The sequence below is a fragment of the Sturnira hondurensis genome, unplaced genomic scaffold (assembly GCF_014824575.4).
Source record: "Sturnira hondurensis isolate 20B ecotype Veracruz unplaced genomic scaffold, ASM1482457v3 Scaffold0025376, whole genome shotgun sequence".
Classification (NCBI taxonomy): Eukaryota; Metazoa; Chordata; class Mammalia; order Chiroptera; family Phyllostomidae; genus Sturnira; species Sturnira hondurensis.
In genome coordinates this window covers 601,397-620,616 of record NW_028098007.1, presented here as the reverse complement: position 1 = coordinate 620,616, position 19,220 = coordinate 601,397, and the positions used below count along the sequence as shown (strand labels likewise).

Genomic DNA, 19,220 nt, shown 5'->3' with positions numbered 1-19,220 from the left:
CCAAAGCTAACTCACCCTGGAATAATTCTGCCCTGAAAACATCACCAAGGTCTTGTTAAACACAAATCAGACCCATCACAAAATTCTTTTTTTCTCCCAAGTACCTGGAGGATCCATTTCAATATAAAATATCAGTTCTGTCGAATAGGGCATCATCACCTCCCTCCAGTCTGCGTCATCGCGGTCCATACTCCACACCGTATTGTACATCGCGCTGTCAGGGGCAGGTTGTCAAGAAATATATAGAAAGCATATATTTTTATGATATTTAAAAGTACATATTTGTATAAGTCCCACACGGAAATGTACTTCAGGGTTTCCAACAACCGGTACAAGTCCAAGCAACTACCGGGACGAAGAGGAGATCCTCTATCCCTCTACCTCTCTTCGCTACAGCACCAGACAAAATGCCCCCGAACTTTCAATCAACGGGCTTTGCTCCTCCGGGAGGTAAAAAGACGCTCCGAGGGAGGGCAAAGGTGTTAAAAGAGGCTTCCCCCAAAAAATCCCTTCTACACATTCGCTCTTCAAAGAGAAGAGCTCCCACCAAATCTGTCCGCAGAAGGCACTTTTGCGTCCTTCGGTTAAAAAAAAAGACGAAAAAAAAGGGAATCTCTGGGAGCAAGGTGGGGAAGTGACAAAGGAAGGAATAAAAGGTGGGGGAGGTTTGGTACTGGGTTCAAATTTCGGGGTCCCACTGGTCTGCAGAGCTATCCTCTCAGGTGCTGGGACTCGGGCTCCGTCTGGTCGGGTTCGGAACCCCAGCTGATGCAGCCTCGAGATTGGGGCCCGTCGGAGAGTCCAGTTAGCTGTGCTCGGCAGGGCGATCCCACCGGGTTGTACGCACACCCGCCAAGGCCGGTTCCCTTCACGCTCTACTCTGACTCCAGCCACTAGTTTCATTTTAACAGCGCAGAGGGGAACACCCTCCTCCGCCTCCAAGCTCCCCCGCTGAGGCGCCACCCAACTGCGCCGGGCAGGGGGGACAACAAGCATTACCTCTGTCCCTTCCACTCCATTTCGCCTTGATGAACGGAAAATTCTGTCAGGTTCCTGAATAAATGCTCATATCACTGTCCTCTATTTCAGCTTTCAACCCTCTCCACTGCTCCGTGGGCCTCAGCTCCTTCGTTACCCACAGTCTCTTCATCCAGCCTCGATTAGAATGGTACGGTCCGGGCGCTGGCCGCGAGCCAAGAGTTGAAGCCTGGAGCACGCGAGCTGGGACGGGAGGGAGGGAGGGGGAGGAGCGAGGAGGAAGAGAGGATAAACTGGGTAGTGATTGGCTGATCCCGGTTGCCCGAGCTCGGAGCCTGCGTCTTTTGTCTGCCTTGCTCGGGAGAAGGAGCGGGAGATGACTGCGCGCCCCAAGCGGGCCAATCAGGAGGCATCCGGCGCCGGCCGGTAAGGCGGCGATTGGTCAGAGCTCAGTTACCAAGCTGGACAAAGGCAGAACGGGGAAAGAAAAGAAGAGAAGGAAAAAAAAGAAAGAAAGCGCAAACGGCCGTTACTGACAGGCTGAGTGAGCGCTCGGGGGCTCATGCTGCCTAGAGACAGGCGGGGCTCCCGCTGAGACTCGGTCCATCCGGACGAGTGAGGAGAGGGGGAGGACCCGCTGCCGCGAGATACCTCTGCTCGGAGACTGGGCGGGGGGCGGAGGAGCGGCGGAAAGGAGCGCCTGCTGTCACTTGGCGGGATGCGCGCTCTTCTGGTCCCTAGGAGGTCTCGGGGCAGAGCCCCTCCCCACAGACCTCTTCTCTGTGCTGGAACAGCCTTCCCCAGCCCCCATTCGAAGTTGTCAAATAAAGCAAAGGTCCCCATACCCACTTGCCGGCCCGTTACCGCTCAGTGAGAGGATGTGCCCATAGCCCCCTGCAACCTTCCCCCGCAGCCACCTGAGCCTGGTCCCCCCTCCCAACAATTAGGCATTTCTTAAGGAAGTATTTCGTTTCTCAGTTACTCTGCAATTCCCACCCAAGGACTTTTGAACCCAGAGATAACTCCCCCACTTGAAATAGGGGGATGCCACAGCAGGCCCCTCATCTGGAGTGTGTAAGCCAGAAAAAAAATGCCTTGCAGTTTACAGTGCGCGTGTGATTTCTGAGATAAGTCACAGGTGTTAGTATCCTTAGCTAAAAGGGCTCTATTCTGTTTCCCTATTCCACATATACCCAGTCCCCACCTCCAGGCTTAAAACTGGAGGCTTCAGTATGAAAATGCTGAACATTTCCATGCATTTTTAAAACAGCTGATTAACTTGCTGGGGAACACAATGGTCAAAAGCAGGTGTGTGTGTGTGAAGATTGTGCCTGGAATTGCCATTCTGCAGACCCTACAATGCAATCTGGGGAGGCCAAAAACTGTTCCATTTCCTCTTTACACTGGAGCAACAAAGCCCATTGTGTTTGGGTTGACAACCTGACTTAAGCTCTAGCAAAACCGCCTTCCTTGGGTGGCTCTGCTCTATTGATTCATGCCTGTGGAAGAGTTGCCACATTTCACCTCTACCTCCTAAAGTGGTTCTGCCTTCCTTAAAGGTGTTCTGAGTTGACACAGTTCCTAGGAGCAGATGCTCAAAATATGTATGGACTCTGTATATAGTCATGCGTTAAAAAGAGCCACTAGAATGTAAGGACGGTTTTGAGCTAAGAAAACATATTAGGATTCTCATAGGCTTGCTTCTTACATTTCTAAAATCCAAATGTGATTTAGAAGCCAGATCAATTTTGGGACAGGGCACATTGTTAATCTAAATGTCCTGAACCATTCCTCTAGGTAGATAATGTTGGAAAAATCAACTCTAATCTGTGGCTGGCTTCCCAGTAGTCTCTTTACTTCACTGTATCTGGGAGCCAGAAGTACTCACATTTGATAACTCAAAAAGCAGAACAATCAGTCAAGGGCAAGTTGGTTTATTTTTGTTCATGGGTGTCCCTGTGCATTCCCAAACAAAATGAAGGTGAAGAGAGGAAGTGTGGAAAAGATAATGGCTTTCAGATTTCCATGGCAGCTTTTGCCTGGACCACTTTTCATCATTTAGTGGTGGGGTTTCAATTTCTAATACACAGAGCAATCGCCAGGCCTTTCCTACAGCTAAGGTTTTGGGAGATGGAGTAAAGAAGAAGTACAGTCTATAATCTTGCACTCAAGACTGGCACACAGAATAAAACTGATTCAACCTTGCCACCTAAAATTGTGTTGACCCAACTGTCCAACAAATAAACCTTTGAATAGGAAACCTCCAAAGAATAACAGTGATGCAAGAGGCAATGGTGAATCAAGGGGAAGCACACTTCCTTCTAATGGACTTGAACCAGTGCCCTGCCATGGTGGGAAGTGCCTGTCATATGATGCTGGCCTTACTTTCTTTCAGTTGAGAAATAGAAGTGAAGTTCTGACTGTTTGTCACCAAACCACCTCAGGCTCTTTGGCAAAGGTAGAGAATGTTAGCTCTGGTGTCCTGGACCATTTCCATCCTGGAGAATTATATTTGGCCTGGGTGTGGATTAAATTCAGCTCTAAGAGCTCATACTCCTGGGTCACAAACTGCTACTTTGGGAGTTGTTTTCTTTTTCCCTTTTGCCTTCCTCCTTTCTTTTTTTTAAATTTAAAGTAGACTTTGGAAAATCACAAAGTCTGTCTGCTTTCATTTATATACCTGTGAAATAGGAGATTGCCTTTAGATTTATTCAAGCTTCTGAGCTTATTGTAAAACTCTCTGAGAATGAAAAAATGCCACTTAAGTTTTTAGAATTAATAGTTTCTATAGCTCCACATGGATAGGTTTGTCCTTCACTTTTCACCCGGGTATGGTCTTGCTATGAAACTGTTCGAATGTGATCCATTTCTCCCTCTTTGTTTCAGAAATGGATGAAATATTTCTTCTATGCACTGAATATAGGGTATGATCTCAGAGCTTTCTGTGCCTGCAGAATCGCCCTGGAACTCCGCCAAAAGTTATTTGTGATTAAAGGTGCCATCTGAGCACACAATATTTTTTAAAAGCCTTGCAAAATGAAAACATACTTTTATTATTTGTTAAGGTCACTAGCTTTAACCCCAGGACTGACTTACCTTTTGGGGAAGGATCACTGGTCTCAATCCCTCTTTTTTTTCTTTCTTATCCTCTTTCCTTGACCACTTTTCCTGTGTTAAGGCCAAGTCCATGCAACTAAATAAATGAGATTCTAAGAAAACTACAAATGATCTGTTATGGATTTCAGGACCTCCCCAGCCACATACCTTGCAAGGTGGGGATATATCAAGTTTTGATGAAAATGAATGTAAAAAGAACAATGCTAGTGTATCTTCTAGAAAGACATTGTACCTGGAAATTGATTGTTATCTCTTCAGATAGCAGTGTCTAAAATCATAATTTTTTCTCATTTTTCCAGAATGGTACCCCTTTTACTTGGCATTGCAATTTTTTTAACCTCACTTCTATGTATTTCTTAGAACTTGCAAAATCATGATAGGGTTCGTCATATCAGTCCAAGGCACTGAAAAATTATGACATTAGGTAAATGAGTGGTCTTCATAGAAGTGGCATTCCTTCAGATGCTGCTAAATTCCTGGGCTTAGGGACATGGTTTAAGGGCTTCCTCTGACCCATCCCGCATGATGTAGATCTCTGCCTCACTCTCTCCACTTTGAGTTCTCCTTTAGATTTAAGGGGTCACTAAAAAAGCAGGTCTCTCTCTCTCTAGCCTAACATGTCCCCCTCTTTTTAGTGTCTGCCCTTCCAGCAACACGGGCCACCCAGCTAGTATGTAACACCACTGCTGCAAAACTTCCCCTCCATCTGAGCAGTAGCTTTCAGCTTGGCTCTCACCAGGAGAGAGAGCAAATGAGATCCAAATGAAAGGAACAATAGTCCAGGTTGTTTCACAAGGGCAGGGCACAAACAGGGCAGGCAGCTGGTGAGCTCTGTTACCTCATTTAATCTCCATCACCCTGAGGAGGAGGGTTGTATTTTTATTCTCATTTTACAGATGAGGACATTGAGACCCAGAGTAGCGTGGAGACTTGTTCAAAGTCATGCAGCCACTTAGTAGCAAAGCCAGAATTAGAGCCTCAGTTCCAGACAAGTTCATTGCCTTTCCCACTACACCACACAGTTTCCCTCTCCTCTTCATTCGTTTAGCAAATGTTTATTAATGTTTCCAAACGCTGAAGATACAAAAATGAATAAGACAGAGTGCCTAACATTGAGACCAGAGCTCTCAGAGGAAGCCAACAAAGGAATAAATAATCCCAGGCATGTGATAAGTGCCATAATAAAGAACTTGACAAAGTGCTGTGTAGGCCTCCAAAACGGTGCTGATCTCTGCCCACATGCAGGTGAGTAAAGGCTAGCTAGAAGAAATAAATATTTTGGCTGCCCCAAATTTGTATGCACCTGCTTTAAACATATGGCCTCTTCTCAGTTTCCCCAATCCGTATGGTTAGCTCCAAGCTTGAAAAAGTTTCACTGAATGCTGACCCAAAGTTCAGGTCACCAAAGAGTTCATCTTTAGTTGGACTACAACAGCCTTCTCACCATCGCCCTGCCTTGCCTCCTCCAGACCATACTCTACACAGAGTGGTGGCTCTAAATAAAAAAATCTAAACATGCTGCTCCCTTGCACAAACACCATGGTAATTTCTTTTGCCTTTAGGACAAGTTTTAAGTCTCAGCCTGGCTTTCATGGCTTTGATGATCTAGCCCCTGCCTACCTCTCCAGTCTCTTCTTTATACAATTCTTCCTGTCACTCCTAAAACTGGCTGTACTGAAGTACTACAGTTCTCAGAACAGTAGAAAATTTCTCTTCCACACAACACACTCCACTATAAAGTGGCAAATTCCCACCTGTGTGCAACTGATCTCCCCTGCTGTGTTCATGCAGCCCCGTTTTGGCCTCTGCACAAGCCTTGGCACACCACGTCAAGGTGTCTGTTTCTGGGGCTCTCTCTTCCCCACTGTTCTTGGAGTTCCTCATGGGTGGAGGGCTGTGTCCCTGAATCAGCAGTGCCCAGCGTCGGGTCTGACACACGCGGGGCGGGGGGGTGTGAATGTTCTTCGAGTGAAAGAACAAAATTTGTAAGAAGAAACAACTCTCCAAGAAGGTTCCAGAGCAGTCTGAGTTCAGATTATCCTAATAATATTTTCTGTAAGTCCTCAGGTGACTCCTATTTGTTTAGAAGGACAAAAAGAAAAAAAAAATTTTTTCAGCTGTGACTCCAGACAGAACCCAAAGAGGAGTTTTACCATCTCATCTCTCGGTTTTATGGAGAGTTACTTTACCCTTCTGTGTTAGCCTCCTAAGGTACCGCGTCAGCCTTAAAAGGGCACAGGGGGGAAAAGGGGGGCACAGGAAAGGGCAGAAAAATTTTTAACTATACATTTTTTGGTTACAGAAACTGTGAGGGGCAAACAGTGACCCTTCTCTCCTGCTGGCCGCCTCTAGAGGCTTTACCAGAGACACTCAGTTTCACTGCTCTTTTATTTTATTAGCTGTGAATTGTTTGCAAAATTCCAAGCAACTTGTAGGAAATTCAGGAAAACTCAACAGCAGGAAAAGAAGCTGGTTTCATTTACCAGCCCAGCTCATTTCTGAAATGCAACACCATATAGAATTTTAAAGTACGCTCACTTCCTGTGGTCATTATTTCAATAGCTTGGAACGATTTGTAGTCCATGCCTCCTTTCTGGAACGTACAATAATCACCTTAACTGTTAATTCCACAGTTCTCAAATCTAAAAACTGTCCTACATGTTTCATTGTTAGAGGGCAAAATCAGTCCAGTTCCCATACTGGAAAATTTTTGTTTAAAAAATATATATTTTTAAAGCTAGTAGCACTGTTCTTCACTCTGTGGACAAAATCATAAGCTTCCTTTGCAAGCATTTTAAAAATTTTTATCTATTAATTTGAGTGTGTGTGAGAGAGAAGCATCAATTTGTTATTCTACTTATATATGCATTCATTTGGTTGATTCTTATATGTGCCCTGACCAGGAATTGAACCTGCAGTCTTGTTGTATCAGGATGATGCTGCAACCAACCAAGCTACCTGGTCAGGGCCTCCTTTAGAGCCATTTTATAAAACCTATGTATTAAACCAAAGGCTTCTTGCAGCACCCCCAGACACCTCTCTGTAGGGGCATCATCCTTGCAATCTGGGAAAATGTTGAAAGCTCTAGGGCTCAAAGAGCACCATGTGAGTAAGAAAAGTACAAGCATGGGATGTAAAAGGCCTGGTCATTTATATCTTTAACTATGAGAATTTGATTGAAAAATGATATATACTCACAGTTACATTCTTTTAATTCAATTCTATTAATCTTAGGCTTTCTTGCAAAGGAAGTAGTCAGTGAAGATCACTATTACTCCCCGATTATTTCTCCGCTCTCAGTACCAATGTGTGAATTTCTAAATTATGTAATATTAGGGCTAAGTGAAGGCATGTAAGGTGCTGGGAATATTTGTTCAAAAGCAATGTATTTTCATATCATTAAAAATGCAAATTGATCATCACATACATAAAATATGAAATATAATAGCTGTGTTTAAAGTAGATTATTAAATGTTAAAGGTAGAAGGGAAGTGCAGTCCAAAATTACAAGCTCTTTCGCTTCAATTTGCATTCAGTGAGCCCCATCCACAGGCCCACAGACTAGATCTTGTGCTAAATGCTCATTAAGACACTATTTCTGCCCTGGCTGGTGTGGTTCAGTGGACTAAGCACACTGAAAGTTTGCCAGTTCAATTTCCAGTCAGTGCACATGCCTGGTTTGTGGGCCAGGTTGCCAGCTGGAGGTGTGTGAGAAACAAGAGAATGATGTTTCTCTTACCCATCTATGTTTTTCCCCTCTCTCCCTCTCTTCCCCTCTCTCTAATAAATAAATAAATAAAATCTTTTTTAAAAAAAACACACACGACTTCTGTCTTTGATGAGCAAACCATCTAGTAAGGGAGACTCATGTGAACAAGCAATAACAGTTTTGCTGCCCTCTGTGTTTTTAAACTGGCTGACTGTCCTCCAGGCCATAAGATCAGGGCAGCAAGCTAGCACCCTTTATTTACCCTCTCCATCTTTTCTCCAACAGCTCTACTCTGTTTTTTGGCTTCTTCCTGACCTCCCTGACTGCAGACTCTTAACCTCACACTCCTCCCTAATCCTGTTTTTGCAGCATTGATTTATAACTATGTTTTCTAACCGCGACTCAAATTTGTCCTTTGTCATCTTTTTTTTAGGACAATGGAAGAATGTAGCCCAGCACCCTATCCTGAAATAGGGCCTTGTTGGTTGGCATTTCTCCTAAGTTCTCCCAGGACCCTGCAAATAAGAATCAGATAATATACACCCATGAATTGCTCCCTCTCTGAAATCTCAACTCTAATAGATGACTCTCTCTGACCTTCCCCCACATTTTGGGGGGGTCAAGTGTAGATATTGAGGAAAAAAATGATTACCATCTAATATCACTGTGGTGAGTTGAATAGCACCCCTCCCCAAAAGTTCTGTCCAATGTCCAAGTCCTAACCCCTCAGAAGCTCTAAATGGGAACTTATTTGGAAAAAAATTCTTTGCAGATATAAAAACTTTGAGATGAGATCATCCTGCATTTGGGGGAGGTCCTAGATCGGATGACAGGTGTCTTTATAGAGAAAGGCAGAGGAGATCTGAGACAGACAAAGAGGGGAAGGCGATGTGAAGACAGAGGCAGAGATTGGAGTGATGCACCTACAACCACCAAAAGCTAGCAGAGAAGCATGGAACAGATTCTCCCCAAAGCCTCTGGAAAGAACCAATCCTACCAACATCTTGATTTCAGACTTTTAGCCCCTCAGCTTTTAGCTGAGAGAGAATAATTTTCTGTTGTTTTAAGCCAGCCAGTTTATGGTGATTTGTTATGGCAGCCCTAGAAAACTAATATAGCCACTATAATTTAATTTTAAAAGATATTTTAATGTCATAATATAGGGAGAATATATCAAAATAAAGGACCATCCTTCCCAAGAAGTGACTGTAAGTCCCTTTAAACTAAACATGGTGCTCGAACTGATGACACCGTCATAAACTAGCTCCAGTACTAGGAACCAAAGGCCTAACGCCAAGGTGGATCTTTTCAACCATTTCCTCCCAATACCTTCAACTGTGTCTCCCTCCTGTCCTTCCAAAAAAGTCACCTGTCAAAGTCAAACCCCAGAGCAAACCAGCATCCTCCTTCTGTCCTTACACCCAGGTAGTTGGGCTTAGGTAAATAGAAACCTCATTTACCAACCACGGGCTGATCTCCGGTCATAACTGGGATTCCTTTCACTCATCCTGGGTCTGCTTCCTCTGACATTCCAAACCTCACCACTCATCTCAGAGGACTACCTTCCATCTTGAAATCAGTAACTATGACCTCGCCTTTTACTTCGCAGAGACCAGAAGGCATAACACTCCTCTCCTTACATCCCCTCCAGAGCTTATAAATTTGTACCCATCCTTACTTCCTTGCCTTCCTCTCTGAGGAAGCCTGTCTTTCTTCTGGTTGAAAACTAATTACCCATTCTGACCTTCAGTCTCCTAAAGTACCAGTCCTAGCTCATCTCCTGTCTATCCAAATGCCTACAGGATGCCCCTCTAAGACCTCAAAATCATCATATCTAAGCTAGTTCCTGTTCTAATTAGAATACAGGGTCAGATGGAAATATAGGGTGAAAGGGAAAATAGCATGCGCAAAGGCCCAGAGGATAGCCTGCGTTAGAGGCACTGAAAATTCTGCAGGATGGTCAGGGATGAAGCTCCAGACTAAGCACGAAGAGCCGTGTAAGCCAAGATAAGAAATGTGTACTTCCTGCTAACAGCAATGGGATAGATTCAAGAGTTTTAAGCAGAGGAGTGGCAGGATCAGATTCAAATTTGAGAATCATCACAGATGGCAGAATGAACTGAAGGGGCAAACTCTGAAGACATTTGAAGTCAAACAAAACATTGTTGAAACAATGTAGGCAAAAAAATGGAGATCCTTATGTAGATTTGTTGAGCAGGTAGGTAAGGCCACACTTGATGAGCGATCAGGTAATCAGCACATTCCCACCTTAAACAATGGCTTACTGCAAAATGAGGGTACAACCTTTCTCGTTGAAAATCTTTCCCAATAAAGGGAGTAGTTTCCTCTTTTTCTCCTGGTGATTTGTTCACTTCCAAGACCTCACTGGATGGATCAACCAAGCCCAAGAGCACTGTTTGTGAGTTAAGACCTGGGAGCGTGAGTGGATTGATGGCTCAGACTGGTTGGCCAATTGTTCCATGGGAGTGGACACCTTCTAATACCTCCACCCAGTTCACCATGACAGTTCTCTTCTCAGTAGGTACATGACCTCCCTCCGGCCATGGGTGATGGGACACAGGTCTTAACAAAATTTCTTTCACAAATATTTGAAAATACTACCCCAAACAAGAACTGGTGTGTCCAAGGGGTTTGGACCTGCAGCATGGAATCTCGAGCTGGCTGTGGTTACTGTCCACCATGAGAGCTGAGATGAAAATGAAGCCAGTGTTCAGAAAGTCAAAGAAAAATGAAGGAAATGCTCTGAAAGGAGCAGGAGTGGGAAAGGAAAGGACACAAGCAGTAGTTAATTTCCTGTCCCTCTAACTTCCTACCCAGCTTTGCCCCTGTTCTAAGGTCAGGTCCAACCCTAACATTTGCAGGGCTCAGAGCAAGAATAAAAATGGAAGCTCATATACCATATGTCAAAATACTTAAAAGTTAATAACTCAACTAACAAACCATTAAATAAAATACATCCAATCATTCTATCTTACCAAATATACCTTCATGGAAACCTTGGAGGACTAGATTCAAGTTTAGAATTCCCTTGGAAGACTAGGTTCAAGTTGAGAATTCATGGATCCTGAGTTCCAACAGAACACGGTGGTGAGGGGAGGGCTGCCCCCCATTTCTTCCCACTCCTGGCCTCACCCTGCACTGGAAAGGGGTCCTTGTGCACATGTCCAAGGCTCTTCCATCCATCCCCTGACAAACAGCTGTCCCTCAACCACCCCTTTGGGCCAAAGGTACTGAGATTGACAATTCTATCTGTCCTTAGGAGAACAAATCCAGGGAAAAGGCCTAATGCAGATCCTGAAAACAAGTTTGGGGTCATTTGGGCAAAGAATTCCAAGAGCATGGTCTAGAATAGAGAAGTAAGGGATCTGAGTGGATAAGTTTCCTTGGCTCTACTTATTTTTCCTCCTATGAGGAGAGGTGGGCCCAGGGCCCTTTAGGCCCTGTCCTGGGCTGCTCTTTTCCAATCTAATAGGAGCTGCTCACATGAATTCACTGTTCATTTAAATGAACAGGTTCCAACTAAATTCTGTTATTTGTAACTAAATTCCAACTAAATTCTGTTACTTGTAACCCAAGAATCCAACTAAATTCTGGTTACTTGTAACCCAAGAATCCTGACTAAGACCGCTGCTTTTACCACTGTCCAATGTTCTCTCTCTGTTCCTTAAGGGACCTGCCTATACTAGTTCCTGGGAAAGGGCTTCCTCATGAACCCTAATGCCTACCAGCTTTTTTCATGGGTTCCCCCTTCAGTGGCAAATTATTTTGGTCAAACATTGTGATTTTTCCTTTCCCACTCTCAGGAGATGGAGATAGATATAGATATAGATATATCCTCTAATTAGCTATTTTGAGCTTAATGGTCAGCCTAAATCCTAAAAAAAAAGCATTTTGTTTCACTCTTACATCTCCTGGCACCTTACTCAACATCATATTAGAGTTTATGGGTCCTGCCTCCCATCTGATTTGGGAGTCCTCCAAAGTGGGAAGGGTGTTCAGATGCTAGGCAGCCAAAAGTGTCAAATATTCTGTATAATCCCATTAATCAGGTCTTGAAGCCATGTCCCTTGATGCATGCTCTAGTCCTCTTCTTTGGGGAGCTTTGAGTATTTTCTTTGGGGACAACCCACATACATATACACTTTGCTTGGGTCCCACCCATCACTCCTCTCTACAACTCTCCCTTCACAAATAGGGTCATAACAATCCCCTGGACCACACAGTCAAAAGCTGCCATGAACATGGTACCCAATGCTTCCTGCTACACCTAACTCAGGGCCTGACTCTCACTGACCAGTGAGTATAGCTCGTATAGAGAAACCATCAGCATGCTCACGGACCTATAGCAGCCAGATATCAGCAGCAACCAACCTAGGATTGGGAAACACAGGGCAAGTGATGAGCAGTCTAGCACGTGACACATCTGCTCTCTCAGAACTTACCTGAGATTTCCCACTTTTGATCCAGGAATTCTATTTTATAAATAGTGTTGCACCTCACTATCAGTTATACTTGAGATAAGAAAAACCATAGACTTTCTTCTTCATTTTTCTAATATAGTGCCTACTCTGATACCCTCAAAACTGACATCAGTGTAAGTCAGCAATTGCTAGGACAAGCCTAAACTAAGTAGCTCACCAAGGTTACCCAGGCCTTGAACACCCAAAAGAAGTCAAGAAGTGAGGAAATTGACTTCTCCCTGGATTTTAAGCTGACTTCTGAATTGATGCTCTAGGTCTGTCCTGATAATGCCAAGTTAGAACACAAAAGACTTGTGCAATCCTGGACGAATTTTTCATAAACATGTTAATGTTTCTAGTTTTCTATAATTTATGGGGTGGGACTAGCTGTTAATAATGGAGACCTCCCTGTGACCTGTGCTCACCCCTGTGTGATATTACATGTTGTCGCCTTTCACTGTGGTTAAGAAAATTACTCAAGTTGTAACGTCTCCCATAGAAAACTAGCTTAAGGCAAATAAAGGGATAGTCTCACATGACACACTGCTAAGTAGAGACGTGCTCAGTGTTAGCAGGAACCAGTTTCCAGTTCTCCTTCCCTCTGATATTTCCCCAGGTGGTGACAAGAATAGCCTCCAAGAGCTCCAGGCCTACATTCCACCCGCTTAGTAATTCCATCTAGCGAAGTGCAAGTTTCTCCATATAGTTGCAGAAAAATTTGAGGGGTTAAGTCTCATCGGCCTAGCTAGGGTCACAGGCTCACCCCTGAACCAGTCACTGAATCTAGTTGGATAGAACATTCTGACAGGTCTAGGCTCATGGGGCACCCTTAGAAGCAGAATGTGGGGTGAGCTGTATCCAAACTACATAGATTGAGAATTGGGAAAGGGCAGTTTCTCAAAGAAAATGTGGGCAGAAAAAACATGTTCACTACTCTTGAAGGGCTATTGTCCGTGCTTTTCCAAGATTCTGGAGAATTTAGATATGCTTATATATAAATGAAAACAAACACTTCCAGATAAATCCAAATGACCAGTCTTTTGCACTGGTTCTACATGTAACAGTTCTCCAGTAACCTCCGAACAGTAAATAACAAGGGTTCCCAAGACTCCCATTCCTTCATATGAGTAGACCTACACAAAATGGATAAAATTCATCCTGTTTATGTCCTCCACAGACATAGGGATTTTATAATACCTGCTGACATCCAGTGCTGGAAGCAACTGACTCCATGGGAAGCAGCTAAGCCATTCTGTATAAGGAACACAATGTGCTGGACTATTTTGGACTGTCTATTCAAAGCCAGGAAATCCACATGAACTCAGATCCTACTTGATTTTTTCATTCCTTATCACAAAAGGGAATCTATGGAATATGGAATTCAGAGATGATGCAGTCAGTCATAGGTCTTTCAGGTGATCTAAGAAATTAACCATCTCAAACCAGAGATGGTTAATTCCTGCCCAATTTTCAAAAGGGTCTGGTTCTCCAAGTTCAAGCTTATGCTGTTTACCTTAAGTCCAGTCACTCTTCATTCTAAGAGAGAAAAAAACTATACCTGATTTGGTCCTTCCATAACACCCTCTTTCCACGTTTTGAAATTGGGGAATCCTCAGAAATAAAGCTTTAAGATGGAGGACCCAAAATGGAAGCAGAGAGGATGGGAATTTTTGTATTTTTCTTCCTTTGCTTTTGCTGTGGCTTCAACACCTGGATGAAGCTAGAACATCCAGATGCTTTTTGTCCCTGCATGCTTCCTGTAAACACTTCAAAGGATCTAGACTCAATTCTCTCCAAAGTACCTATGTCTCCTGAACACAGCCAGGGTCCAACACATAACCACAGATTTTTCACCTTTTCCCCCATCTCAAAAAGTCCTGTAGGAAACTCAAGCCTCATAATCAGTACTAAAACCACATCTGACCCATTCTATTTTTTGTCATGGAGGTTGGTGGTGACTTGGGTGCTTGCTATTTGTGAATTCACCTTCAAACAGTGCTCAGGACTTGGTGCTTATCTTAGCTGCCCCTCTTTCTAGGATTTTTCCCTCCATAAGACAAAGATGGGTTATTTGCCTGGCAGGAGCCTTCTCTTGCGAAGGTTAAAGACAGCTCAAACTGTAGGCCCATCTTACTCCTTTCTCCGATGCTCTTCAACCTTAGGAATGTGGTAGCTGGATATTTTTTCCTTGGCCAGGAGCCTCCTCATCCCCAAATTCCTTCAATTTCTGCCTTTAAAGGACACAGAAGAATCTACCCTCCAACCTCCTTGCACAAAAGGGCCATCATTAGGCTTGCATCTGCCCTGTGAAGTACTCATGTATAGTAGTGAGTCTGGATATTTACAATCACCACAGTTGAGTTTCCTTTACTTCGTGACTTGAGCAGCCTCCTCTCCTCCTTTTCCCATGCTAGTTTCAACAATTAGAGGAATCTGAAAGACTATTGTTAGTCTGGCAACTGGAATTTTTCTCAAAACCTTACCCTAGTACAGCCTTAGTCCTTGCTTATTACATGGAGACCTGATTCACACTGTTTGAATCTTTGGCTCCTGTTTCCTCTACCTTCTCTAAGAGTGTTCCCAGCCCCAATTCAAAAGAAAGCACCTTTTCTCACACTCTGCAGGGAAGAGAATAGCAGAGAAAAAAATCTTAACAGCCTATGACTATAAACCCTCCTAACTGCTAACTTAGACCATTCAACATTCAACCAACTGACACTGACGCCTTGGTAGCCTTGAAAACTCTTTGTCAGACATGGAGATTCTGCTATCACTTCTCATCTGGCACCCACCACTCCGAGTACCTCACTAAAGTGTCCATCCAAGAACATACTTTTTCATGCTAGGGGTAGCCTTCCTCTCAAACACCCTCAACTTTGGGGTCCTCATAAATCTCTAATTGAATGACCTTTTCTTTCACCTATACCCAGTAGGTAGGCCAGTGACTCTGGTGGAAGTTGGGGCTATTTTAATATAGCAGAACTTCTAACCATACCCAACACTGAAACTCTGTTCCCAGCCATATCCCTAGGACTGCAGACTAGTTAACATCTTTAAAAACTTGAGCCCTTGCCAGCTAGTTCAGTTGATTAGAGCATCACCCCAGTACACTAAGGTTGTGGGTCTGATCCTCAGTCAGGGCGCAAAGCAATGTTTCTCTCTCTCTCTCTCTCTCTCTCTGCCTCTCCCTCTCTCTCTCTCCACCTCTCTCTCTCTCTCAAATCAATAAATAAACTTTAAAGTTTAAAAAAAAAGAAAACTTGAGTAAGCCTGTGTTCTCTCCCCTCCCGAAGACTTTACTGGGCCCTCTTCATATGCTCAGGGACCTAACAGAAGTTCACATAGCCTCTTCAATTTCAGGTTTTCTTCTGAATCATGCAATCCATCAAGGCTTCTAGAAGTCTCCATCTACCTCCACATGCACATTTTCTACTGTTATCTTGGTCACTTTGTCTTAAACATTTTGATTGGCTTTAATCCCAGTGATAGTGATGAGTCCATGGTACAGATTTAAACTTCAGTAAGATTCATAAAATTCCCAGAAGGGACCCCCCCCAAATAAACCCACATGTCTTCAGCCTCATTTCCCTGTACCAAAAGGGATTACATTATTTTACAATCTTTTTATACCCAAGTCAGTCTATCACAAACACCCATTTTCCTACTTATAGGAATGAACACCATCTCAATGTCGTTCACCTGTGTCTGAGAGTCTCTCTAGGGCCTCTTGAATCCTCAAGAATAAGTTCTTCAAAGATTTGTCATCTTGCCATGGTACTTTTTCAGCTTCTGTGGCAGATGCCTCCCAGGAGCTTACTGCATCTCCAATAGTGACCATAGGCAGCAACGCATTCCTGCCTCCAGGAGGGACAATGCATTCTGTGCTGGCTGTTCCCACCTCTGCTGGTGGGGATGAAATCTGCCCCTTAGAGGCTGGTGTTACTCACAATTGTTGTCCCAGTGCTACCTGCCTTTCTTTTCTCCTTTTTCCATTGTGTTAGTTTCCCAAGATCTGGGTTTTACAGCCTTATTCATTCCTGGACAGCTTGTTAGAATTGAATGTGAGAACTGAGGAGGAAGGAAGAATGAGGGATATCTGTGCTCCCCTCCAACTCACTTCTCACAAAGTGTACCACCAGGACTTCACAATTATTTTATTATGAGTCTGTTTTTATCTCTCAACCACAAACTCCTTATTTACCACCGTACATGACTTATAATATATTAGGCTCCTAGTCAATGCTCATTGACTGAGTGGAATACTATAATAATAGCTGTACATGCAAAGTACTATGCATGTAGTACTATGCATGTATGAACCTTCCTTCCTTGAAGGGAGAACCAATGAACTTTCCTTGGAGAGGACGGAAAAAGCACTAATTAATGCTTTGGTCTTGCAGGTTTAGGTAAGAGTTCACCAAGCAGATGAGAAAAAGCAAGAAGCCACTAAGAGGCTAAGCAACGATAACCCAACATACGGAGTATCAAACAAGAGAGAAGTTTATTCTGTCATGCAACAGTCCAGAGGTAGGCAGATAGTCTGGAGCAGGGGTGGGGTAGGTGGCTTTATCCCCATGACTTGCTAAAACTTAGGGAAATTCTCCTACTTGAAAGAATAGTTACAGCCACACATTCTGGCTTGAAGGAATAGACTATGCAAAATGGAAAAAAAGAACAGCTTGTTTAGAATACAAAGAAGTTCAGAATCCCTAGAAAGTAGAGTGTGAGGAGAACAGAGGGGCAGACGAGGAGAAAGCATAGTGGAAGCTTGATTGTAAAGGTCCCCTATCTCTCAGTTCGTCGTCTTACTCCTCCCTACCACATACACCAACCTTCATTCAAATCAGCTTTGGCCCTTCAACTGTCAGGATCAGATAGGCCTCAGGGCCTTTATGCCTGCTATCCCTCTATCCACAATGTTCTTTAGCCCAGATCTACTATAACTACCCCCTTCTCTTCATTCAGGTCTCAGCTCAAATGTCGCTTCCTCAGAGTGGCCTTCCCAGACAATACTAGCCAAAGTAGCCCTCTCCACTCAACAACCTTTATTCCAGTACCCTATTTTTTAGTTTATTACTAGCACTTATCACAATCTGAAATAATTTTACTTACTTCTTTGTTTATAGACTGTATCTCCAACTAGAAAGTAAATTCTATAAAGCCAGACATAGGATTTATATTTCTGTATAACCAATACCTAAAACACTGTCCCATGAATGTTTATTGAATGCACTCAGTTTAAGTCCTTTGTTCTTTTTAACTGTGGCTTAGAGGAGCTGTAGGATTTGCCCCGAGTCACAACCATTTCAGTGTTCTTTCAGCGCCTTACACTGCCTGAATCATCAACTCTGCCACCCTCCAACTTTGACCCAAGATTTTTACCAAAATATAAGTTTGGGGCTTTAAAAGTTTCACAATCTTAAATGTGTTAAACATGCTAGAACACTGATTAGACACAAAAGTGTTCCAAAAGGATTTGACTTTAGGAATTTTTTAATTTAAATTTACCGGGGAGACATCGGTTCATAAAACCATACAGGTTTCAAGTGCACAATTCAGCAAAACATCATCTGCACAGTGTATCATGTGCCCATTGCCCTCCTTTCGGAATTTTGTTTAACATGAGAGATTAAACAATGCAGAAGATAGACATACAGATCAATGGAACAAAATGGAGAACCCAGAGATAGTCCCACACATACATGCTCAACTGATTTTTGACAAAGGTGTGAATGCAGTTCAATGGAGAAAGGATCATCTTTCCAATAAGTGGTGCTGAAACAAGTAGATGTCCATGTGCCTCCTCCCAAAAAACCAAGACATACATCTCATATAAAAATTAATTCAAAATGGATTATAGACCTAAATGTCAAATCTAAAACTATAAAACTTCTAGAAGAAAACAGGAGAAAACCTCTGTGACCTTTGGCTAGGCAAAGAATTCTTAGATCTGACATAAAAGCACACGCCATGAAAGAAAAAAATGATAAACTGGACATCCTCGAAATTAAAAACTTTTGCTGAGAAAGATACTGTTAAAAGCATAAAAGGAAAGCTATGGGCTGCAAGAAAACAGCTGCAAATCACACAGCCAACAAAAGACTTGTACCCAGAATATATGAAGGAAATAGTAATAAGAAAACAGGACTTCTGGACAAGATAGAGGCATAGGTAAATACACTTTGCTTCCTTCCACAGCCAGAAAAGGACAACTACCAATCTAAAAACAAAAAACAACCAGAACTGCCAGAAAATCAAACTGTGTGGAAGTCCAACAACCAAGGTGTTAAAGAAGAAATATTCATCCAGACTGGTAGGAAGTGCAGAGACAGGTCACCAGGGAAGAGAGGATGTGCAGCAAGGCAGCGACTGGAGGCAGGGAGGTCCCACATTTGTGTGTAGATAAACCAGGAGGAACAACTGGGGAACAAGACAGATTGCATAACCTAGGGTTCCAACATGGGGGGAAAATGCCTCAAAACCACTAGCTGTAAAAACCTGTGGTGGTTGTGGTGGCAGGAAAAACTCCCAGTCTCATGGAATAGTCTGTTAGAGGGAACCCACAGGGTCCTAGAACATGCACAAACACACCTACCCACGAATCAGTCCCCAATTCACTTGTGGGTAGTGGGAGAAGTGAATGAAAGCTGGGTGAGAGCCAAGCAAGTGGCATTGTTCCCTCTCTGATCCCTCACATACATGCAGTGACACAACGCAGGGAAATGGGTCACTCTGCCCTGGGGAATACCTAAGGCTCTGCCCCTTATAACATAACAGGGTACACAGAGACAAAGAAATATGGCTCAAATGAAAGAACAGACCTAAACTCCAGAAAATGAACTAAGTGATGAGGAGATAGACAACCTATCAGATGCAGAGTTCAAAACACTGGTATTCAGGATTGTCACAGAAATGATTAAGTACGGTTGCCAAAT

The 19,220-nt window shown here is 43.4% G+C and overlaps 1 protein-coding gene and 1 non-coding gene across 4 annotated transcripts in view; both read right to left on the bottom strand.

Annotated features, from left to right (window-relative positions):
• PIK3R3 (phosphoinositide-3-kinase regulatory subunit 3) overlaps positions 1 to 19,220 on the bottom strand; it is a 124,748-nt gene that overhangs the window by 86,057 nt on the left and 19,471 nt on the right. The window contains exons 1-2 of one of the 3 annotated variants that reach the window (XM_037039513.1): positions 1,000 to 1,018; positions 105 to 214 (exon numbers count right to left, since the gene is read on the bottom strand). The exons of 1 other annotated variant lie outside the window; for it this stretch is intronic. In XM_037039513.1, coding sequence (XP_036895408.1) covers positions 105 to 210 — 106 coding nt within the window. In that variant the 5' untranslated portion in view covers positions 211 to 214; positions 1,000 to 1,018. Of the gene's footprint in view, positions 1 to 104; positions 215 to 674; positions 917 to 999; positions 1,019 to 19,220 lie in introns of those variants that run through there. One more of the 3 variants, XM_037039514.1, reaches the window with a different exon arrangement.
• On the bottom strand, positions 6,211 to 6,332 carry LOC118982480 (small nucleolar RNA SNORA26). The gene has a single exon (XR_005065557.1). It is a non-coding gene; the product is annotated as a small nucleolar RNA SNORA26 (small nucleolar RNA).